Genomic DNA, 25788 nt, shown 5'->3' on the forward strand with positions numbered 1-25788 from the left:
TAGCCACAGAAAGAACCGTATGTAATGCTTCTCTCCTTCCGGTTTTCGAGCCGAGAGGCATCCAGATTCGAAGACACACTATTCAGAATGCGTGCTTAAACTCAGCCTTTGAAGTTCTTTTAGCTCCCGAAATCATTATGGAGATTTCCCCATTTCACTGCTTTCTGGGGATTTCTTCCCAGCTGGGCTTGTGTACTCTGGATGTACCTACAACCTCTAAGAGGAATTGAACTCTGGGGAAGTTTCTCACAGAGGACTGCCAGGGGCTGTGGACCATCAGCACCCCTGTGGGGCTCTGGAGAAATGAAGATTCCCCGGCTAGTGGCAGAATTTCGAGATGTAGCTTAAGCAACCTACCTTTTTCCCAGGCTCCAGAAGATCCTCATATAACCAAGTCAGAGGACCACTTTTCTAGGTCTTGGTCTTTATTCTTCTCTGGTCAGCATTTGTGAAAGGACCATGGCTCTTTTATCACCGTGTCAATAATCCTGCTTTCATATGCATAAAAATTCCTGATATGAACTAGTCCCTTTGCAGTGATACCCTAAAGTGAATGTGGGACTTAGTGAAATAATAAAAATAAAAAAGACCAGGTGTCTTTATGACGACTCGTTGTGATGCCATTACTCAGGACGCTAGAGGAGGCTGAGAAGGGACCTTCTGAGTTGTATGAATTAAACTGGGGAAGTCACGTGTTCTGATTAGGAATTTTGTCCTCATCTCTGAGCTGTGCATTTTTCCCACCAGCTTCTCTAGGCTTGTGTTCTAATGACCCCGTTACCGTTAGTCCTAGCAGAAGTGCTGCTCCAAACGTCAGTGGCTAGGCTTGGGTCATGGACATGTCCCAAGACTCTAAACCGACCCCTGAGTTTCTTCAGCCAAGCCTAGGTTAGAGGCCTGCCTGGGGAATTTAATGGTTGGGGAGGGTTGATCCACAAGGGAGATGGGGAAGGATGCTGGGTAGGCAGGAACAGAATTCTGTGACCATATCATGTCTTTATAGCGTGTGTGTCTAAAACTGATTTGCTCCTGGAGCAAAGTGCCTCTCTGGTTCTATTTCAGCCCATAATAATAATAATGGCAGCTGACATTGATGGAGTGGTGATCATGTGCCAGAACACCTTTGAAAACTTTGTCAATTTCTTTGATCCTTTTCTACAGCCTACAAAAGAAGATCCAATATTAGTGCATTGTAGAGATGTGAAAACTTAGCATCTTAAATATTTTGCTCAATATTTAAGGTTATTTGGTGGAGTGACTAATTCAGCCTCAACAACTTAATCCCATCTGTGGAGTCCATTCTCCTGGCCACATTACTATAGGTCTTCAATGTGGAAGGGTGTTTGAGTGCTGAATTCAGCATGGTTCTTTTTTTAATTGATTTAACAAATGTCTTCTAAACACCTGCTTTATGACAGTCACTGGAAATGAAAATGAAGAATGCTCCTTTGCCTGAAGAGGAGGTTATGATAATACCACCTCCCCCTAACTATTTACAAATAAAGGTTACACATTTTTATAACGTGGTTATAAAGTTCTAAATAAAGTTACTTGTGAGGTTTGATGGGACAGTGAGGGCTGGTCCCCGCTGACTGAGGCCAGAACATTCGTGGCTGGTGATATGGCGTGTGCCAGGGCTCGGAGGCTAAGAGTGTGCTCTGAGCACTGTGCAGTTCCAAGGCTGAAAAGTTCCAAGAAGGATCGATGCAAGAGGGCTCTGGACCAACCAGGGCCAGGCAGTGAAGGACTTGAATATCTGGATGAGGAGTTTATAGGGTTTTCGAATGTTTAATTTTCCCAGTAGAACACTTTGTTCAAATAATCTTAGGGAGAACCCCCTAAGGGTTCTGTATCCCCCTAAGGGATACAGTAGTCCCCCCATTTCTCTCATCCTCACCTTCTGTGGTCTCTATTACCTCCAGCCAATTGTGTTCTGGAGATTTAAAATGAAATTCCAGAAACAATTCCCAAGTATTAGTTTATGTACCTTCCTGAGTAGGGTGGTGAAATCTCATGCTATTCCATTTTTTATTATAGCATATTGTTATAATCATTCTATTTTATTATTAAACTCTGCCTCATTTTCTAGGCTATAAATTAAACTTTATCATAGCTATGTGTGGATAGGAAAAATAGCTAGTATATGTAGGGTGTGGTACTACCTTCAGTTTTGGGCATTCACTGGGGATATGATGCTTGTATGGTAGCCCTGGCTCTTGGATAAGGACAGGACACCATATAAGGAGATTTGCTTTGTTCACAGGGAGTGTGAGACTGTAAGTCCTGGCCCCTGTCTCCTGTCCCCAAACCACCACCAGCACCAATGGTGGAGCCAGAAGTTGAACAGGAGAGTAGCATGTTGGGATTTTCCGGCTAGAGGGACCCAGTTAAGCCCAGCCTTACTGAATTCCTGTTTGTTTCTTGCTGAATGCTGGTAGGTGAAGCTTATGAGTGGTCTCCATCTCTTTTCAAAAACCTAAGGAAATGGTCCCTTGATAGCCGCTGGTAGAGTGCTTTGCTAAAATTGAACAGAAAGAAAAAGTCTTTCCATCTCGGTATGATTGGAAGAGCCAGGAGGACATCCTCCTCTCAGAAGGAGATGGTTTCTGGATACGGCATATAATAACAACGACAAGGCCTAAAACATCAGTACCAAAGTGCACTAACTCGTGTAATTCCTAAACCGCCTTCTGTCAGGGGAGCACTGCTGTTACACTCATTTTACAAATGAGGACTTGCAAGCACAGAGAGCCTAAGTGACTTGCTCAGCCCCAGACAGGACGTGGTGAGGCTGGAGTTGAAATCCAGCTGGTGAGGTGCACCCACACTGCCCACAGCCATCTTCTAGGGAGAGAGATGGGGGCGGGGGTATCGCCTGGGCATGGTATTCTGACTTGGATAGAGCTGGGTTCATGGCACATTTCTCTCTTTACTGTTAGTGACCTTGAGCAAATTTCTTAACCATTCTGAGCCTCAGTTTTCTTTTTCCATTAGATGGGTACATAAATGTTGCCAACTTGCTTTGAGGCTGAAATGGAGCATAATATCTAATACCTGATATAGGACATGTTCTTAGCTCCTGGTTTTAATGATCAGTTCTGGGACAATACAGTGCATGAGTAAATGGGACAGATAATGGGAATGAAAAGATTTCAGAGTGTACGTTGAAACTCTGTAGTTACCCCTGGGCTGTTAACCCATCCTGTGACCCAGGTGACATGCTGCTATTGGTTTCCTTCACCACTTGTTGGAGTTGTTGCTGGTGGCCTGGAGAGTGTTCACCTGTTAAAATGGTATGCTGGAGCAAGATCCAAGTGAGGTAGAAGCTGAAGGCTCAAGTCACACAGCTCATTCACGCATAGTGAACGTGCCATGCTCTGGGTGATAGCATCGAGTAAGACCGTTATGGGCACCATCTTCCGCAGTCTTGCTCTCCAGCAGGTGTGAAAGCCCTGAACTGTTACACAGTAGCTTAACTACACTTTGGATCAGCTTAAGGGTGTTCAGATTGTTAGGAGGGAAACTACGAAGAAACTTGCCTAGCTGAGTGCCCAGTCTGTGTTCTCAGTAAGGGATCCACAGCCTGAGTAGACCTCGGTTAACAAGGGAGCGGGTAGGTGAGGGGCTGTCAGATCAAGGAGCCTGACCCTTGGGTAGGTTCAGCAGAGCCGGGAGTACCCCCCAGCCCTGCACCAGAGGCCCCTCTGCCTCAGAGACCATTCTGGACATCAGGACCTTTCCTTGGGGCCTGTTAAGTCCATGTCTTTAGCAGACAGAACAGCCTGATAAAGCACATGGTGTTTTTACTTCTCAGAAAAGATGAACAGTTGTGTGTGTGTGTGTGTGTGTCTCCATAACACCCTCCACCTTTGAGGCTATTTCCAGTGCCTCCATTCTGTATGCTGTACAGCCTGTAGAACTTGGAAAGCATCTAGAGTTCTAAAAATGAACCCACTGAGCTGCCCACCCCACGCACACTTCAGCATCTGTCTTTGTCTTCCATGCAGACTGCACCACTTCGGGTGCCTTCTGCGTGTCTGGGTCCCTGCACACGTTCACACATGCAGGGTGTATGACCTGATGAGCTTGTCATGTATGGATGTGCGTATGTTAGAAAGGTGGTCAAAGGGCCAAAAATGGACACGGGAACTTCTGTTTATATGTCCAAATTAATATGAGCACTAGTTTGAATTTTTTTTAACTTTTGTTTATTTGAAAGAGAACGAGAACTCTCCCATCTGCTGTTTTACTCCCCAGATGCCTGCAAAGGCAAGAGCTGGGCCAGGCCAAGCATTTTTGCATCCTAATAGTTTGTGTACAGTGCTACCTTTCATTTGTGGACCTTGAAATATTTGATCACAATTATACTTGGTTCTATTAGCCACCTGGAGAAATTGAGACACTTATAGATGAAGGAGTGGACTGCTTGGAATCATTGACTGGGCTATTCAAACCCGGATTTGCAGGTGGGTGCCTCAACAGTAGACCACAGAGTCCCCTGTAGTACATCCACCCCACTTTGCACTGCCACAGTTCTGTCCTTTGGCCTTTGCTGGGTTCTCACTTGTTGAACTCCATTGCTCTTTCGTAGCTAGACATCCTCGCTGATATTTTGACTTTTTTCTTAAATGCCTTTTTTCTGATAACCAAGCCAAAAGGGGAGATATTATTGATAACACTGTGTATAACCCCAGAAAAGATGACTCAGTCTGACTTCTGGGGCTCTTACCTAAATCATAGGTCCAGGATCCCTGAGGATATAAGCCCCCTGTCTGTGGTAGCCGCATCCCTGCTCATGTTAGAACTAGCTTCTGGCTCGCTTGAGTTTGGGTCCTCCTCTTTCGTTACATGGGTTTTTGGGAGTTGAACCTCGGGGCTGTGCAGTCTTGTGTATGAGAAAGCTGCACGTGGGACTCTTATTGTCTGCTCCTCTGAGGGCCCTCGCTTCCTTGCTCACCCTAATGACAGCAGGTCAGCCTAACAGTACAGAAAAGCTCCACAACTGGTCCATCTTGTCTGGGGCATATCCTCACTATGACTCCCTAACCCTGGGCATATAGCTTTGCCTTCCCCATTTCACAGCTATAAATGTGGCTAATCCGCTTTGACTGGTGAGGTTAATGTGAAAAGTAAACATATACTTACTTACAAGCATTTGAGAGCAGTATGTAGAACATGGTGCTTATCATGTGCTACTGTTGCAGGATCTCTTACAGACAAGCTTGCATTTTTTTTTCTCCATGGCACCATTGAGTGCCCTGAGACAACATACATTACCCCCTCCAGCCACAGAGCCTTGTAAATTCCATTTCCCTGCCAGGAAAATTACTCCCTTCCTAATCACACCACATCATACTTTCTCTTTCTCACTCCCCAACTGGATACATTTCATGTGACCTTTAGAACTCAGCTCAGACTTGGATTTCTTGGGGCTAATTAGATCAGCTATTACATGCCATGGTAGTAATTTTGCATATATCTGTGTCATTCAGCTTGTATCTGTTATGCTCATTGTTGTTATTATTAGCATTTAGCAATATGCTTGGGATATAGCAGGTACTTCATAAATATGGATTTGTTGAATGAATTCATTTAGCTTGAACTAACATATATATAGCAAACCCAGGTGCTACCTGCAGAATGGCATGGCGAAGTCCAATTCACGCTGCAGTGAAGATGTGGGATTCAGGGACTCACTGACCCACTCTGGACTATTGCCTTAGATCTGTAAAAAAAATATATGTGTGTGTGTGTGTATATATGTATGTATATATGTGTGTGTATATATATATATGTATGTATGTATATATATGTATATATGTGTGTATATCTATCTATCTATATCTATCTGTCTATATATATATATAGAGAGAGAGAGAGAGAGAGAGAGAGAGAGAGAGATAGATATATAGGTTATAGGTGCCTAACCTCACCTTGAGATAATTTTAGGTGATTCACAATGCTTATTTCTCATCGAATTTTTAAGAAATTTTAATATTTAATAAACCATGGTTTTAAAAAGAAGACTTCAAACTAAGTTCCATACCAACTTTGAAAACACTAGAAAATGCTAGCCTCTTAAATTTGTACTGTCAGGTTACCCCATTCATTTACAGAATGTTTTCTAGTATGAAGAGCTCACTGAAATTTCAAAGCGAGTAACTTAGGAAAGTTATTTAAATTCTCTGAGACTCACTGTCCTCATTTGTAATATGGCATCATTGAAAACGCCTACTTCATAGGGCTGGTTTGAATAATACAGTGCACACTCAGCCCCTGGTACATAGTGCACATTACACATAACTAGCATTGGCTGTATTTCATGACCACGGTCATGATCATATATAAGCCAGCCAAAGCTAACCTTTTGTGATATCAAAGTTTGTCAGTGACTTAAACAGCATTGTCTCAAACCGTCCATTTCATTACATTTGAAAATTGCTATCTCTTTGCAGGGCTTCTTCCTCGAGTCACTTCTTGCATGACTGTGGGTGAAAGCATTCTGTGCAAACACTTGCAGAGGACCAGTTCCCTAGGCCCTTGCTGTGTCATGTTTGCTGATGTCCCATTGGCCAAAGCAAGTCATGTGGCCAAACTTTCCAAGTTGGTGACAACTTGGAACCATTACTTTTTCATTATGACCCAGTAGCCATTAGTTTTCTGTGAGCTTGATCCTCGTGCTTGATATTTAATATATAAGAATAATACAAGGTAGATGTTTGGCGTAGCAGTTAAATCACCACTTGGGACACCCATATCTCATGTCAGAGTGCCAGGTACAAATCCGGTTGCTCTAATTCTGATGCATTTTCCTGCTAGTGCTCACCCTGGGAGGCAGCAGACCGTAGTTCAAGCAGTTAATCCTTGCCACCCACATGGGAGACCCCAGTAGAATTCCAGGCTCCTGGCTTTAGCCTAGCCTAAGTGGTTATTGGAGACATTTGTGGAATGAGCCAACAAATGGAGGATCTTTCTTGGTCTGTGTTGTCTGCATTTCAAATGGAATGGCAATATAAAAATTAAAAACTTAGAACATCCCTGTCATAACTGCTTAGTCTAATTCTATCCTGTTATTCTCTTGGCCTTTCTGAAAGTGGTGTACCACTCTCCTCTGGGGGTCATTGTGAGAGGCGGGACATTGTGAGTGGCATGATTATGTGAGCTCTTGTCATGGGCGGAGTCTCTATTTCATTGAATGTCTGACTACCCTCTGAACCCAAGTCAAAAGTCTGAGCAATAGTAAGTCCCTAAAGTCCTGATGAATCACACACTCACAAAGCCATGTGACCAAGATCAAGGTTGCATATCAGACCTACATAAAATAATTATGGCCAATGGTGGTTTCATAATCATAGTTGGAAACAGGGTAATTTAAACCTAAAACTCAAAGGACTTACATCCCTAATCTCCTAGCCTTGTTATTGGGTTCAGAAAATTCATATAGCATTTACTTTGTATTACACTTTATAACTTTCACATACCTCGTTTAATTATTACCGGCATGTTGGGAATTATAGTATCTGTATCTCACTGTAGATGAGAAAACTTGGGTTCCCAAAAGTTAGATTTCTTGCCTTAGATCCTCCAGGCAGAAATGGGTGAAACTGTAACTCTGCACACACCTCTCCTACCTGTCCCCACCTTCCTGGCCCCAAAGTCCATGTGTCATCAACATTGGCTCCGTTTCCTTTTGCAGAGTGATGGAGAATGTGCTGCCTTCCTCCAGGCCTCCAGTACCATTTAGCCTGGATTTAATTTCATACTGAATTATCCTGGTGTTGAGCTGTTTCATAAGCTCTTATTTTCTTAGTGGTATGGTTAGCTTTAATTAAGCAGTGCTCCCACCCCCTGCCTTTCTCCTACATCACCTGCCATCCTGGGGAGAGCCCAGGAGGCCAACGGTGAACACCGTAGAAACGGCTACCTTCTCCCTGCAAACAGCTGGAGTGAAGATGGCCTGCTGCAGCTGGAAACTGACCTGTGTCTTTTCTCACTGTACGTGGCTGCCGCGTTAGTCGGGCCAGTAGCCCATGCCCTGCTACCCACAGAAATCCTCAGACTGGTTTTATCCCCCATCTGTATACACTTCCCTCACAGTACACCTGCTCACAACACCCAGGCAGCCACAGTTATTTGGCTCCTCTGGGCAAGTGTAAAATACCTAGTACGTCCCATAGTCGGACAGCTGAGGTGCCCTGCAGGTCTCCTTGATCCAGTTGGAGGTTGTGAAGGTCATTCTCTCCACGGGCCCATGTGAAGCCATGGACAGTTTCCCCTGGCTGTGGGGCAGAAGGCCTGGGTCCATGTGCTGTGCCCCTGCCTCAAACCTGTCTGAGCCCCTCAACACCAACCCACCACACATACGTACACACACACACACACACTCCCTCACTGCTGTGCTCTGACCTCAGCATGCCCATCCTATGTATGGCCTATTTGGAGATCACCTAGTCTTCAACTTAGTTAAGTATATGTGATGTGTAATATGCTTTAGTTCTCCTAGGCTTGCAAATTCCCATTACTTTTCACCCCCAGTTCTTTTTGGTGCAGTCAGGAAATGTCATTGATTCTCCACCTTCCTCATCCTATTCTTGCCATTCCTTCTAACAGCACCAGTGCCCTCTAGGCCTTGGGACCTTTGCAAATATTTATCCTGGTACTCACGTTGATTAGTGCTGTGGGTGTTACAGAGAACAAAAGCAAGCTGGGAGCCCGTGTTCTGGACACATAGAGCGTTTTTGAGGGAATGATGAATTTGGATGCCAGTCTGAGACATCACATGTGGGGGCTGCAGAAGGGCCCTGCAATGCAGGCCCCCTCGATGGAGGCCATCCAGCAGAGAAGATGGGGACAGAGGAGGGGACACACTGTGTGTGGTCTTTCAGGTCATGGTAATGTAAACGTGTATACTCGGGGACAGTCCTTGCTTACTGGTGTGTCTAAGACAATTATCCTGGGATAGAAACTTCCCCCACCAGCCTCAAGAATAAAACACTATTTTGCAGTCTAAACCGACGTGGACACACAGATCAAATAGTGAAGGGAGAGCACTCGGCCCACCAGTCATGGCCCAAGTGGGCAGACTACAAATTGAAACTCAGAATGAATAAAATCTGAATATCAGGAAACGAACTCCGTTGGAGAGTTTCCCCCTGTGCTTTCTTCATGTTTAGTTTCCTGGAGGTGAGCTGGGTACTCCTGCATTGTGCACTTTCTCAGATCTCGAGAACTTCCCCCTGCTCCCTTCCCCATCTGACTTTCATCCTCTTCACTCAAGCACTTCAATCAAAGTAGGCTTCAAAGGAAGGGAACCTAACAAAATTTTAATCTGAGAACTCATGTTTTTTCTTTGCACAGCCTTTCCTCTGCAGGTGTGACTAGTGATAGGCACTGAATGGACACGGTTCCCAGGGGCCTAGTGAGGGCTCATCTCAATAGCCTGTCCACCTTGATCTCTGCCTGGCGAAGAGTTGAGGTTTCTTTTTGTCTCAGCAGAGTGTGAGCCAGGCCTGTTTGCCATGCAAACGCCAAAGACCCTTGGACCTCCAGTGTGTTGTCTTGTAAACTTTTTCTTTGTCATTGGTTATAATAATTCCATTTCTTTATCGGTATGGAAGAAGACCCCTGAAGAAACGAATTATTACTTTGTTGGTAAGATAGTGTAGAAGAAGAGAATCCAGTAAGTCAATGGATTTTCATGACAGAATATGTGTGGCTCTAATGCAGGATGAAGAGGAAGAAATCAAACAAGAAATTAACATGTTGAAGAAATATTCTCATCACCGGAATATTGCTACGTACTATGGTGCTTTTATCAAGAAGAACCCGCCCGGCATGGATGACCAGCTTTGGGTATGTAGCACTGTCCACGTTTGCTTTCCTTATGTGAAGATCAAGGCTGAGTGGTCCATTTCTTTATCCTCATTGCTAAACTTGATGAGGTAACGGCTTCTCTGAAGCTCTTGGTCCCATGGCTTCTGTGACATTGTGTTTTCGAGGTTTTCTCCCTTGGGATTTCTCAAATCTCAATCTTTTCAGTATCTCCAAATCTTTCTTCTGTCCTTTAATATGGGTCATCTCTAAAGCCAGTTGTTAAATTCTTTGGTCCCCCCCCCCCCCACTGATTGACAGCCATTTGTTGCATTTTTACCATATTTTAGCTAACATGCTATTTACTTTTTATGAATTATGTAATTTATTACATTTTTTGAGATAGAAATTACTATCTTCATTTCTTGAATGACAGAACTAAGGTTTACAGATAAGGTAAGTAAACAGACCCAAGACCAGTTGACTTGACCTTGAAGTTTACTAGCGGTTTATGTACTTACTGGTATATAGCTAACAGTGGTGTAGCTAGCATCTAACCAGGTTCTATCTGATTCTTTCTCCTGTCACTAATGTGTGAGTGACTGTCAAATTCAAATTCCAGCTCCATGAGTAAAACACCAGACATAGCATCTGATACCATGTAGGCGCTCTGCAAATGTTGTTTTTCTTTTTTCTGCTTCCCCTCGTCCACATAGCTGTGTACCTCAGTCCTTTTCCTTTAAGATCTGTTAAGACATCCCTGATTGACAGCTCCACTCATGTTGGCTATTAATACCACTACCTTGTTCCTGCTCTGCCTACCCTAGATTGCATTTGTTGATCTTGATTTTTATCACTGGAATTTTTATTCACTTAGTACTTTTTTTCTTAAGATGTATTTATTTATTTCAAAAGCAAAATTACAAGAGAGGAAGAGGGAGAGACAGAGAAAGATCTTCTGTCTGCTGATTCACTCCCCAGTTGGCTGCAATGGCTGGAGCTGTGCCAATCCAAAGCCAGGAGCTTCTTCCGGGTCTCCCAGGAGGATGCAGGGGCCCAAGGACTTGGGCCATCTTCTGCTGCTTTCCCAGGCACATTAGCAGGGAGCTGGATTGGAAGTGGAACAGCTGAGATTCAAACTGGTGCCTTTATGAAATGCTGGCACTGCAGGCAGTGGCTATTACCAGCTATACCACAGCACTGGCTTAGTCCTGCAGCCCACTTAGAATACCATTATGGTTTAACCTTCCATTGCCAGTTTTATAACCACCCCTGGAAATTCAGTGGAAGCCTATATCTTAAAATAGTTCACTCTCACTTGGGCTCCTCTCTTCCCTTCCCTTTCTTTCCCTCCCCTCCCTCCCCCTCCCCTTCTCCCCTCTCCTCTTTGTCCTCCTCCATCTGCTCCTGTACCTTCCTATATGTCTTCTTTCATTCTCTCTCAAGCTATCCTTTGTCCAACAGACACTTTGTCTTAATGTTTCTAAAAATGCTCTTTTAGCCATTTATTGTCTTGCTCATTTTCTGGAGATCTTAGTATATGTCAAACATGAAAAATTCACAGAATTGTCAATGCCTATTCTATGGCAAAAACTGTGCTAAACTGTATGGCTCCAGTGATACTATTTCAAACCACTAATAAGATTTTCATGTTATTTGATGTTGAATACTCAGTCTTTCAAATGAAAGAAGTTATTGAGATTTTTTTCCCCAAATTTTCTTCTCCAGATTTAAATAAAATGGCACTTTAAGATAAATACACCCATTTTTATGAGCATGTTGGTATAGTATATTTTATATGATTTCTGAAAATTTATAGCCCTTATAATTATGGCCCTTCAATGTATAGAATGCATAAACATGAAACTTAAAACCATGAAAGTAGCAGGAGGGTCCAGTGCTGTGGCGTAGCGGGTAAAGTTGCTGCCTGCAGTGCTGGTTTGAGTCTCAGCTGCTCCACTTCCAATCCAGCTCTCTGCTATGGCCTGGGGAAGCAGTAGAAAATGGCCCAAGTCCTTGGGCCCCTGCACCTGTGTGGGAAGACCTGGAAGCGGCTCCTGGCTTTGGATCCATGCAGATCCGGCTACTGTGGCCATCTAGGGAGTGAACCAGTGGATGGAAACCCCCCCCCCCCCCGCTTCTCTGCCTCTCTGTAACTCTGCCTTTCAAATAAATATTTTTAAAAGGAAAGTAGTAGAAAAATAAATATGACTATGTACCTCTAAAGAGAGAGAGATCCCTATGACAACAAAGGAATAAACCATGAAACAATTTGGATGGACTTGCCCCTGTGAATAAACATAGTAAATAAAATTTTGAAGCACACTGAAAGCTGGTGAGTGCCTGTTAGACAGGGAAAGGTTACTGGGGCATGCAGGTGAGGGGTGCAATGTGCTAGACTGACTCTTTCTGTTCCCCTGGCACTCGTGTGTTGAGATCCTGACCCCATCCTGTGTGGATCCTAGGAGGCGGGGCCTTTGGGAGATGATTAGCTCAGGAGAGTGGAGCCTTCATGGGTGGGTTCAGTGCCTTTATAAAGTCAAGAAGTCAGCAGTGTGTAACCCAGAGCATCTCACAAGAACTTGACCCTATCGGCACCCTAGTCAAAGATTTTTGGCCTCCGGAACCATGAAAAACAGTAACTTGTCTATCAGGTGCCGGTCTATGATGCTGTGTTACAGCAGCCCGAACTAAGATACAGCGATGAGTGCAGTGTTCAGTAGGAGCCCTGCTGAAGATGACTCGGGGAAGGATGTTTGAGGCCTGGTGTTCTCTGAAGGCCACGGAAAGTGGAACAGTGAGGGTGTGGGTGCAAACTGTGGGAGCAGATCGTACAGCTTTACAGCCATAGGAGAGACCTGAGCTCTTACCGCGTGGGAGGTGGGAGAGCCACTGGAAGGCTTTGATGGTGCCGCAACGGGACCCGATCCACAGGATGAAAGGGTCTTGGAGGCTGCTGGGTCGAGAGCAGAGTGACTGTGGGTAAGGACAGAGCAAAGAGACCAGTGTGGAGGCTGTTCATGCCCTTCCTGAACTTGGTAAAGAGGTTTTGCAGGTAGTGAGCCCTTCCAACCCTGCCCACGGAGGGTGGAGCCCTGCCTATCCCATTCTCCCCACTGGTAGGTGAATGCAGGGGCAAAATATGTGGTGCTTACGGGCCGCATATTCTCTGTTTGGAAGACTGAGGGCCCAGCACCTGTCAGACCCATGTCCCTGCACAGTGTCCCGACCATCCCCGTAACAGTTGTCCAGTAGTGGCTCTATCTCCAGGGATGAGACAGAAGCTGTGGAAAGCATCCTCAGGATAAGACTCTCATTTCTTTTTCCTGTTGTACTTCTATGCAATGAGAAAGTCAGGAAGAATTTGGACGAGTAAGGGCAATACAGAAACATAATAGGAAATTAATATCAGATGGCAATATTGGAGGAGTGTGAGTATAGAATATAATACATACTTAACTGCAAGGCTCTGATTCACTAATTGTGGGGCATTCTGTGTCGTCAGAATAATGGTCAGCAATACTTGTCACCTGCTTATCACTCGCCAAGACTATGTTTGCTTACATTGTCATATTTCATTAGATCTTTATGGCCACTTTACAAATGAATGCGTATTGTTATCCTTGACAGATGAGAGACTTTGGCTCAGAGAACTTAAGAAATGTGTCCAAAGTATGACTGCTAGTCCTTGGTGAAGCCAGTGTGTGTGCTAGCTAACCCCATGCTGTCTGGTACCAGAATCTAGCCCTTAAACTCTGCATTCTTCTCCTTTTGGTCTTGAAAAATAGTACTGATACCAAAGGTGGGTTTTCCAAACAGGGTTGAAGCTTTGTGTTTCAATAGGTGTACTTTGCCTTCATTTTGATCTTCATTCCTCAGTTTCTAAGTATTTGAACAAGACAGTAGATCAGTTAGCTGCTAATAGAATTATTGTGAAATCTGAAAGATACATCTTGAAAGTGCACGAAACTTTTGGGGAATGCTTCATTAATTAATTGTAAACATCACTGATGGTTGACTATCTGATTTTATCAGGATTACATTTATATAAAAATATCATAGAATATATGGAGACATGGCCTATGGCAGCCAAAGACATTTCCTAAAATGTATTCCCTGTATTCGGACAATGTGAGCTATTCCCCAGATGGTTCTTTTGCTGTGACTAAGGGACAGAGGTTGGCCGCAGTCCTCCAGCCGGTGCATGTGCTGTTTCAGGTGTCTGATTGAATCATAAGCTGTGCGGATTCTATCAGTCTTGTAGAGATAAACTCTTGTTTAGTACCAGCTCTTTGTGGAAATTCAACCACTTCTGATAATGGCCAAGTAATTCTCCTTTATCAACTGCTCAGGGCCTGGTCCGGAAATCAAAAAAGGGAGCTCTTTCAATAAAGATTCCAATCTTTGGGAAACAAGGCGAGCTGTGACACAACATTTCCATCTCATTCTGCTGCATCTCGGGAGCAAGAGGCTTTCAATTTTGCTGCGTGCAGTTCAGACACAGGGAGTGAGTGAGATGTCCTCTCTATTAAATGGGCTTAATTTCTCTAAAATTAGAGTGCAGTGTCACATGTGGTTTGCTGTCTCTTTTGATATCGCCCTAACCATCACGGGGCTAGAATACCTTGTGCAAGGAGATAATTTCTGGGGCGAGCATTGTATCACTGCGGGCTAAGCTGCCCCTTACAGTGCTGGCATCCCATCTCAGAGCATGGTTGAGCCCCAGCTGCTCTGCTTCCTATACAGCTTCCTACTGATGTGCCCAGGTAGACAACAAAAGATGGCTTAAGTACTTGGGTCTCTGTCACCCATGTCGGAGACCCAGATAAAGTTCCTAGTTCCTGGCTTTGGCCTGCACTGGCTCCAGTGCCAGGTATTGCAGCCATTTGAGGAGTGAATCGGCAGATAGATCTCTGTTTCTCATTCTGCCTTATAGATATGTACCTATATGCATAAATATTTTAAAATGAACAACATTTTCTAGCTAGCTCCTAAAACTTGGAGTAGTCAAGTAAGACAGCAGATTATTGTACTGTAATGGCTCAATAAGCCATTCCTTAGACTATCGTGCTGTAGACAGCAGAATAGGAGTTAAGAAATTATATAGTTGGCATCTTAGGGGCAAATATTCCAGCAGTTGGCGGTAACCTGACCCCGGAATCCTGAGACTAGACTTCAGCTGGCAGAGACAGTGTGCTTGCCTTTGGTTTTTACCTTATAAAAATGATCATGTTGGACTAGGTCTGAGTTTGCAAACTGGCAAGCCAGAGGCTAAAATATGTTCAGTTAGGTTCACATAAGGTGGTAGAGTTTTAATTATGCCAACATTAGAAAACACAGAGCAGTTTCACATGGATTACTTAAAGTTTTGAGAAATCAAATGGTCTAGAAATACTGGGCCTGAAATTCCAAACAGCGGCCATATGTTGGAGCAGGATGCCAGCTGTTAGAGGGCCCACACCATTTCAGTCTGCACCAGAGACCCTATCATGATCATGCTTGTTGCTTTGCATACACACTCAGTTCCATGCATTTGCTTGGCTTCTCCGGGACCTGTGTAAGATCAGCTCCTGGGGTTGGCATTGTGGTGCAGCAGGTTAAGGTGCTGTTTCAATGCCAGCATCCCATATCAGAGTACTGGGTAGAGCCTTGGCTGCTCCCCTTCTGATCCAGCAGCTTGCTGATGCCCTTGGGAAAGCAGCAGATGATGGCCCAAGTACTTGGACCCCTGCCACCTATAGGGGTGACCATGAAGGAGCTCCTGGTTTCAGCATCACCCAGCCATGGCTATTTGGGGCCCTCTGGGGAAGTAAACTAGCAGATAGAAGATTTCTCTCTTCTCTGTCACTCTGCCTTTCAAGGAAATAAATCTTAAAAAAATAAAGATCATCTCAAATTAAGATAGTAAGATGAACTAAAACATGAACTCACATACCAAATGAGAGAGTTTTGTTATAGAATTTTCATATGTTGACCACAACCCCAAACCTGTGTCCATATGAGTATATTTTGGGTTTACATTGCTGTGCCACCTTTGTTTGTCAAAAATCATGTCTGCTCCATGTTTGGTTATTTTATGGCTTAAGTGCTGCAGGTTATGTCATTAAAAACTCATCCCTCTTGATTCTTTTTTTTTTTTTTAAGTTTATCTACATGACTTTTTATTTTATCCTTAATTTTTAAAAGTTTTTTTTTATTTCTTTTTTTTTATTAAACTTTTATTTAATGAATATAAATTTCCAAAGTACAGCTCATGGGTTACAGTGGCTTCCCCCTCCCAAAACTTCCCTCCCACCCACAACCCTCCCCTTTCCCGCTCCCTCTCCCCTTCCAATCACATCATGATTCATTTTCAATTCTCTTTATATACAAAAGATCAGTTTAGTATAAATTAGGTAAAGATTTCAACAGTTTGCCCCCATATAGCAACACAAAGTGAAAAAAAAATACTGTTGGAGTACTAGTTATAGCATTAAATAAGAGTGTACAGCACATTAAAGGCAGAGATCCTACATAATATTTTTTTAAAAAATTAATTTTCTATGCCATTTCCAATTTAACAGCAGGTTTTTTTTTTTCATTTCCAATTATCTTTATATACAGAATATCGATTCAGTATATAATTAGTAAAGATCTCATCAGTTTGTACCCACGCAGAAACACAAAGTGTAAAAATACTGTTTCAGTACTAGTTATAGCATCACTGCACATTAGACAACACATTAAGGACAGATCCCACATGGGATGTAAGTACACAGTGACTCCTGTTGCTGACTTAACAATTTGACACTCCTGTTCATGGCGTCAGTAATCTCCCTAGGCTCTAGTCATGAGTTGCCAGGGCTATGGAAGCCTTTAGGGTTCGCTGACTTTGATCTTATTCCAATAGGGTCACAGTCAAAGTGGAAGTTCTCTCCTCCCTTCAGAGAAAGGTACCTCCTTCTTTGATGGCCCCGTTCTTTCCACTGGGATCTCACTAACAGAGATCTTTCATTTAGGTCTTCTTTTTTTCTTTTCCATGGTATCTTGGCTTTCCATGCCTACAATACTCTCATGGGCTCTTCAGTCAGATCCAAATGCCTTAAGGGCTGATTCTGAGGCCAGAGTGTTGTTTAGGACATCTGCCATTCTATGAGTCTGCTGTGTATCCCACTTCCCATGCTGGATCTTTCTCTCCCTTTTTGATTCTATCAGTTAGTATTAGCAGACACTTGTCTTGTTTGTGTGATCCCTTTGTTTCTTAGACCTATCCAAGCCATCTAATGTGAACTGAAATGGATCACTTGGACTAGTGAGATGGCATTGGTACATGCCACCTTGATGGGATTGTATTGGAATCCCCTGGCACATTTCTAACTCCATCATTTGGGGCAAGAATGATTGTGCATGTCCCAAATTGTACATCTCCTCCCTCTCTTTTTCCATTCCGAAATTTAACAGGGATCACTTTTCAGTTAAAATTTAAACACCTAAGAATAATTGTGTGTTAATTACAGAGTTCAACCGCTAGTACTAGAACAACAACAACAACAAAAAATACTAAAAAGGATAAAGTATTACATTGTACATCTAGAGTCAGGACAAAAGCTGATCAGGTCATTGTTTCTTATAGTGTCCATTTCACTTCAACAGGTTTCCCCTTTGGTGCTCAGTTGTTGCCGATCAGGGAAAACAAACGATATTTGTCTCTTTGGGATTGGCTTAATTCACTTAGCATGATGCTTTCCAGATCCCTCCATCTTGTTGCAAATGACTGGGTTTCATTGTTCCTTACTGCTGTATAGTATTCTATGGAGTACATGTCCCATAATTTCTTTATCCAGTCTACTGCATCTTGATTCTTTTGACCTGTTAATTAAAATTTCTCTTCTTAGTTCCATGTATTACAAATAAAGGTTCTTTTTATTGTTTTAATCAGTTCGTTATTTTTATAACTAAAGAACACCCTTGCGTTATATGTAGAGGCTAGGTCATGTGTCTAGAGAAGTGATTGAATCTTATTCCTTGTGAGTGGAAATTGCTAAAATTTCCCCTAAAAAGGGCAAGAGAAGTGTGGTAAACAGTCTCCCAGTTTCAGAGCTGCCCCGTTGCATGTCTTGGAGAGACAGAATGTAAATGACTTAGCTCTCCATCTAAAGCTACGCTGAAACTAATTCCTTGTAACTGGTACTGAGTTTAACTTTTCATGGAGTCATCTGATGAATAATTGATTCTTTGCAAAAAATGTGAAATTTGTTTCTTCTACACTGAAGAATTTCGTTGAACAGTTTCATTTCCTGTAAGGCAAAAGTTATTTTGCAAATGGTCCACGCAACCCTTCTGGGCCATTTTTTAGATGAATTTTGAGGCAAAGTGTATGATCCTGCTTCAGTTCTTCTCAACCTCCTCAGCTGCCGCGATGTTTAGTCCTGAATGCTGTAAGACTTATACTTTTTTTTCCTTTTGTTGTTTTTATCATGTCTGAAAACTTGCTCCTTTGGTTGCACCCCAAATTCTGTTGGGGTGTAACATTCTGAGATGCAGAGGTCTGACTTTTTAACACCTTTCGGGTTCATTTCTATGATGGAGGCTCTGGGGGAAAAGCACAGACATGTGATGATTTACTCCTACCAAACACAGGCTGCAGAGTCTCTTGCATCCACGCTGTGACGTTTGAGTCCAGGCGCTAAACACAAGCTGCAGCTCTGTTCTCCAGTGTTTCCCTGAATGCTATCACGCTGATTCGGAGATGTCTTGTCTGCTCCTCAGACGTAAGCAACTGGGAGAGTTTCCAGTGGGCCTGGCCTGCGGGCAGGCTTCCTGCTGCTAAAAATACCAGTTGGCTCAGTGGGTCCAAATGCCATTGTCATTTTCAAAGTATAAAGTTGTTCATTAGCCAGACACTTTATTGACAAGGCTTGGGACACTGCACATCCTTGGGACTCTTTTTTTTTTTTTTTTAAACTACTCAGAAAATGTAGGATTTATAGTTCAAAGATCTCTCTTTACAGCCTAAAATTCCGAAACCAAAGAGTTCTTTGGGTTTTAATTTTTTGTAATTAAAAATTTTAACTGACAGATTAAAATTGTACGTATTTATGGGGTACAGTGTGATATTTTGATACAGGTACACATCATAAAAAGGCAAATCAGGGTGAATATATCCTAAAACCTTTGTTATTTCCTTATGGTGAAAGCATTCAGAATCCTTTCTTCTACGTTTTCGTCGGCAAGTGCGCAGTAGGGTACTTCCTATACTCCCCCTGCTGGGCAATGGGACACCAGAGCTGTCTAACAGTAACTTAGCCTGCCTGACTCAGCCTTTCCCCAACACGCGCCTCTCGTTTCTCCCCAGATTCTGGTAATCCCCATTCTACCCTCAACCTCATTGAGATCAAATTTTTAGATTGCACATGAGTGTGATCACGTGGGTCTTCCTGTGTGTGCCTCGTTTCCCTAACATACCTGCTCATTTTTAAATGAATGCAGAAGACTGTTGTGGTTACTTTTCAAATTTGAAATTCCCCACAGCTCTACTTTTCTTCATTCACTTGATTGAAATGCTAAATATTTGCATGTCTACCTACCAATTTTTGCATTTTGTATTTCATGTTTTTTGTTGGGAGACTTAAGCTACCCTTGGGGAAGAAACCTCCTTCTATAACCACGTTGCTGAGCTTGGGTTTTGTTTACTCTTTGCAAGTGGTGCAGAGGAGCTCTGTGGCTATTGCTAGCCACATGTGATCAAACTGTCCTGTGTGCTTGCTGGTGTTCACTGCTGTTTCTGGACCTTCGAGCTTAAAAGGCATCTCCTTTGCAGAGATGCTGGTCCCTGGCTGAAGCCAGGAGCCTGGAACTCCATCTGGGTCTCACATGAGTTCAGGGCACAAGTATCTTCTGCTGCTTTGCCAGGCACTTCAGAGAGCAACTGAGACTTGAGGGTACCCCTATGGGATGCTGGCATCAGGCTGTGGCTCAACCCACTGCCCCCACCCGTTGCCAGCCCCTCTCCTGCCTTTTTTTTGGGGGGCGCCTCTGTAACTGCTTGGTGTAGACGACCCGCTCATTGTTGGGAAGACTTTCCTGGTCCCAGTCTATCCTCCTCACCCCTGCCTCCCACCCATCCTTGCACTGCAAAACAGACGAGAACTGTTCATAGTTGTTTATTCTTATGAGTAACTGACGACTAATGTTTGGGAGGAATGGGTGGCTGTCGGGATATTCTGGGCTAGTGCCTGCAGGTTAAAAATAATATCTTATGGCCTTATCTCTTGTAACAGCAACTTAAAACCATTTAACTAGCAAGTGAGTAAGTGCTTAGGGACCCCTGAGATCATGTGAGTCTCGTAGACTGCCTCTTAGGGATATGCTTTTAAAATGTGTTCAGTGAGTGAACGCCACTTGGGATGCTCGTGGTCCATACTGAAGTGTGCAGCTTCAAGTCCTGGCTCTGCTTCCAACTCCAGCTTCCTGCTGATGTGTATGCTGGGAAGCAGTGGTGATGGCTAGAGTGGTGGGGTTGCTGCCACCCAAGTGGGGGGATTGGATTGAGGTATTGGCTCCCAGCTTTGGCCTGCCCCAGCCCTAACTATTGCAGGCATTGAGACATTGAACCAACTAATCAAGACTTCTCTATCTGTATCTCTATCCCTGCTTCTCAAATCATAAATGAAACAAATTGTTTAAGAATTCTTGTTAGGGTTATTGAAGACAGGAAAGGAAGGTTAGAAGTGGCCACACTGGATGACTTCGCTCTGAAGGCCCCTCCCCTGTGCAGGAAGTGGAGCCCGGGGCCAACGCAGGATTTGGGAGACTGGCATCTGCTGAAGCCAAGATACCATCCCTGGAGATGGGGAAGCCCAGGAAGGCATAAGAATACCTCTACCTCCCCCAACTTCCAAGAAAAAACGTCCTGATTGTCAGAAATGTGAGACAGCTGACAAAGCTATGTGACAGTGATCCATGCAGATGCATGAAACATGTCAGAACTCTTTGTTTTAAAAACTCAATCTTTTTTCTTTTTTTAACCTCAGTAGAGATAACTACCCATGTCTAGGTAACCAAGCAATCCCTGTCCCTAATCATTGGGTTGTGGTGCACTGTGAGCTTCTCTGAATCGCTGTGTCCCCCACTCCCCAGCCCCACTGTGCCTGAGCACTTGCCCTCCCCACCCATGGCCTAGCCCTCTGTCTCCCTTCCCGTGGGTGTTTGTTTCAGCTTCTGACCCAGTTGCTTTAGGTGGTGTTGAAAGAGGATTTCTTAGTGTGAAATTCCTTTTAACCTCTATCACCAATGCCTTCCAAGTAGAAGAACCCATTCTTCTGGAATATTCTACCACGTCATTGTCTTGCTGTGGGGTGCAGACTTGGAAAGAAGGCCCATGTCCTTGGTATTCTTCTGTGGATCGAGGTTTTGGAGACCCGTGAGCCCAGCACCCTTTACCTGCATCCCTCAGCCCTGTTGCTTGCCCATCCAAGTGACGCGAACTTGAGGAGCCATTGGTGCTGTCTTCTGAGTTGGGAACTCTTCTTTGCTGCTTTTTGATAAATGCAAGCGAACTAACGAATGCCCACGTTATAAGTATTTTTTGAGATTTCTGGCTGCCGGGAGCTTTATATCCATCGGCACAATCCATGTTCACATCAAACCTATAAGGCTGATGCTGGAATTCTGTATTTTATCGTAGTGGTTGGCAGCGAGGGGGCATTGCTGAGCCCAGGGTGGTTAGGGAACCTGCTCAAGGTCATATGGCTTACAGCTGAGAGAACAAGCTACTGTTAACTCTGCTCCAGTTGTTTAATGAGTGCATGTTATGAATAAAGCTGCAGACCATAACTAAGCTCTATTTCCAAATAAATAAAGATAGGGGAATTAAGGAGTAGGAGAGAAGCAGAACTAACGAACAACAATGATAAATCACTTAACCCAGTGCCTGGCATGTGCTAAGTTCTCAGGAATGTTACCGAGTGCTATCGCCCCAGTGTAAGTTCTTCAGGAACTTGCTTTGGGGGAGAATATTAATGACCCATTGTTTCTTGCTTGTGAGATGTGAAATTATTGACTTCTTGCTGCTGGGCTTGGCATGTTGAGCCCTGCTGCTGTTTATTAATGTGATGGGGTTACTTAGGAGAGGGAGGGTCCCTGCTGCGTGGTGGCAGTAATTATCCGTGTTGCTGTGTGGCTGCAGGAACCCATTGCTAGCAAGCGCTGGTTCCTTTATTTCTTTTTTTTTTTAAATCCTATTACATAATTTAACAATCATTTTGTTCCATAGTGAGATGAAAAGAATTTTGCAGCCTTCAGCTGGAGTTGAATGGAGAAGCAAATTATAGAAATCACTGACATTAGTGCCTGGCTTCAGTAGGATTGTCTCCTACTGAATATTTGAAAGTATTTTGTCCAATCTAATTTTGAAAGACTGGAGTCACTGGGCTTCCACCACGTTCCTTGGGAACTGTAATTACGTGGCCTAATAGAGCTCAGTGGTGGGACATTTCTCCAGCTGATACAGAGCAATGGATGCATTTGAAGGAGGTCTGGTCACTGTGTTTTTCAAAATGGGATTTGGAGAAAGGGCACAAAACACGTTTTGCTCACTTTAGAAAATAAGTCTTTTCATTCTGTCCAAGAATATTTCTTTGGCCCATCCTGCTGGTGTTTCCCAGTTTGCTACCTGGTGCGATTTTCTTTACCTTTGAACTTTGGAGGGGACACAAAACACATGAAAGCAGACAGAACGTTTTAATGAACACTCATTTCCTCCAAACTAACATAAAATCCTTAATCAATGGTTAATCCCACTCCATGCACTTACTCATCTACTTCTTCCCTTCTAGAATTATTTTGAAAGAAATTTATATGATTTTTAAAAATTCTGATGCAGTACACAAGATATAAAATTTGCCTAGATTTTATTTATTTTTAAAGCTTTATTTATTTGAAAGGCAGACTTAGAGAGCAAGAGAGAGAAAGATTCCCTCCACAGGTTCACTCCCCCAATGCCTGCAACAACCAGGGCTGGGTCAGGCCAAAGCCAGGAGACAGGAGCTTCATCTGTGTCTCCCACATGGGTGGCAGACACTCAAACACTTGGACTATCTTCTACTTCCCAGGTACATTAGCAGGGAGCTGGATCAGAAGTCGTGCAGCCAGAATTTTGTTTTTCCTAAGATTTACTTACTTGAAAGGCAGAGAGACAAGAGAGCAAGAGAGAGAGGTCTTCCATCCTCTGGCTCATTCCCCATATGGCTGCAATAGCTGGAGCTGGGCTGATCCAAAGCAAGGAGCCTGGAGGTTCTTCCAGGTCTTGCAGGTGGATGCAGACACCCAAGAACTTGGACCATCTTCTACTGCTTTCCCAGGCCATAGCAGAGAGCTGGATCAGAAGTGGAGCAGCTGGGACTCAGTAAGTGCCCATATGGGATGCCGGTGCTGCAGGCAATGGTTTTACCTGCTGTGCCACAGCACAGGCTCCTGCAGCTGCGATTTTAACCAGCGCTCATGTGGGAGGCCAGCATTGCATGTGGCAGCTTAACCTGCTGCACCACAGTGTGGGCTCTTTACCTAAACTTTAAATTCTTTAGAAATGTCGGATTTCAATGGCATTGAGCATATTCACAATGCTGTGCTACAAGCAGGGACAGAACCTTTTCATCTCCACAAGAGGAAACCGTACCCATTGAGCAGTCGCTCCCATCTTCCTTAGCCTCAATGCCTGGCAGCCACTAATCTGCAATCCCCCTGGAGTTGCCTATTTGGAATGTTTCATATAAATGGTGTCCTACAGCGTGCAGCCCCAGTTTGTAGCTGCTTTCACCGAGCAGTCACCATCTAGCCACGTTGTTTTGTGCAAAGGTGCCTCTCTTTCCCGTGAGCGGAGAGTATTCCATTGCATTGATACGGCCTGCTTTGTTCATGCATTCACCTGTGGATGAGCATTTTGGTTCTTTCCACCTTGCGTCTGTTAGGAATAGGGCTACTTTGAACATTCATGTCCAAGTTTTATGTGAACATTTGTTTTAAGCTCTTTGAATATGTATGTAGAAGTAGAATCACAAGTCCTATGTTAGTTCTATGTTTTGTTTATTGAGGAACCCACAAAATGTTGCTGTAGTGACTCTACCACTTTCCATTCCCATCAGGAATCTATGACGACTCTGATTTCTCTATTTTAAAAAATTGTAGACATCTTAGTGGATGTAAAGTGGTTTGTTTTCATCTGTATTTTCCTAATGACTATTGACATTAGCCATGTTCTCATATGATTGTTAGACATTTGTGGATCTTTTTAGAAATAATCTATTCCAGTCCTCTGCCCATTTTTTTTTTAAAGTGGGTTGCTTAACTTTCTGTTGCTGGGTTGTAAGAGTTCTTTATAAAGTGGTCATCAAAGAAGGATATACTTTCCTCCGAAGGGAGGGGAGAACTTCCACTTTTCTTATGGTGTTGCCTGAATACTGACGGAGTATGTGGATTCAAAAGACTTCCATAGCCTAGGCAGCACATGTCAAGAGCCTCCAGTGATCACTGACGTCATACATAAGAGTGTTAATTGTGAAATTAACAACAGGAGTCACTGTGCACTAACTCCCCATGCAGGACCTCTGTCCTCAAAGAGTTGTATTATGAGAGTTAATAGTGAAACTTGTTCTCAAAGATTTACTTCGTTTTAGTGTATAAAGTGGAGGATATTCTTATGTCTCCTAAGTTATAGTTGTGGCTAAGTACTTGCAAAAGATGTATCATTCTTGGGTTCTTTAAAGTTAATTAAGTTTCTAAAAAATGCTTCTTTTAAAAAAGTGAAATCAACTTCGAGATACAGTGACTTTGAACAGCCCTCCTCTCGACTGTTGAGGAGCAGTTTTTTCTTTCATACAATTTGTTGAACTCTTTACTTAACTGCAATGGCCGGAGCTGCACCGATCCGAAGACAGGAGCTTATTCCGGGTCTCCCATGTGGGTGCAGGGGCCCAAGGACTTGGGCCATCTCCTACTGCTATCCCAGGCCATAGCAGAGAGCTGGATAGGAAGAGGAGCAGCTGGGACTTGAACCGGCACCCATATGGGATGCCGGTGCTGCAGGCAGAGCATTAACCTACTGCACCACAGTGCCGGCCCCTTCCTGCCATCATTTGTTAGATGGCATGCCTACATTTTATGAAGAGATTTCCCTCTCTTATGATGGAATTACTCGGTGGTAAAATTCATATAACTAAGACAAGATAAACTTCTATTTCCCCTCCCTTGCAAATTATCAAAATAAGAAGTTGATTCTATTTCTAACAGTGCCTTATATTATTTTTGAGGGTAACGTGTGGTTGTATTTAGTTCAGCATATTTAGTGTGTATCTGGATAGTTCAGTTATTTTTACCGATCCCACCTTTACGGTCTCATTCCTGAGGCATTTTTGACATACTTTTGTTATCTTTGATGGATTCCTAGCTATTACATGTGGTAATTTTCCAACTCTTAACTGCTTGGAATGGAGTCTATTGGGGCATTTTTCCAATTCCCCCACAAAAGTGTCTTAGACTTGTGGACATGGATTTAAAAAAAAAAATTGGCACTGAAATGATCTTTTAATTCCAAATTTTCACTGACTTTGAGATGACAAGACCTCCAGTGGCTTGCTGGAGAGACTGGGAGGGCTTCCCCAGCCCTTGTGGCATCATTAAAGTCAAGTCTGAACGGGGACTGGAAATTCATTCATAAAATGAGTTTCTGGGAGGCATATGGAAAAACAGAAAACGTGATTTCTGCCTGAAGATTTTGCAGCCTGCTGGGTGTTTTTTTTAGGACCTCTTGACGTAGTGCTGATGTCAGAAATGTACACTGGGACAAAGCCAAACCCATCACAGTGGTTTCATTATGGCTTCGTTTGAGTTCTTTCTCTAGTGTCAACTCAGGAACTAATTGCTGGTTATTCTGAATTCTTTTCATGTAATTACAAAAAAAAAAAGTGATAGAAGTATCTAATAAGGTGACTTTTATTGAAGACT

General features: G+C 43.4%; 1 protein-coding gene across 4 annotated transcripts in view; it reads left to right on the plus strand.

The window, feature by feature from the left end:
- The window catches only part of TNIK (TRAF2 and NCK interacting kinase), a 388730-nt gene that overhangs the window by 235393 nt on the left and 127549 nt on the right, over positions 1-25788 (plus strand). For all 4 annotated transcript variants that reach the window (XM_062211872.1, XM_062211854.1, XM_062211863.1 and 1 more), the window contains one exon: positions 9727-9852. In XM_062211872.1, the coding sequence (XP_062067856.1) occupies positions 9727-9852 (126 nt within the window). The remainder of the gene's footprint in view (positions 1-9726; positions 9853-25788) is intronic.

This window comes from Lepus europaeus, chromosome 2 (assembly GCF_033115175.1).
Source record: "Lepus europaeus isolate LE1 chromosome 2, mLepTim1.pri, whole genome shotgun sequence".
In the NCBI taxonomy this organism is placed as follows: Eukaryota; Metazoa; Chordata; class Mammalia; order Lagomorpha; family Leporidae; genus Lepus; species Lepus europaeus.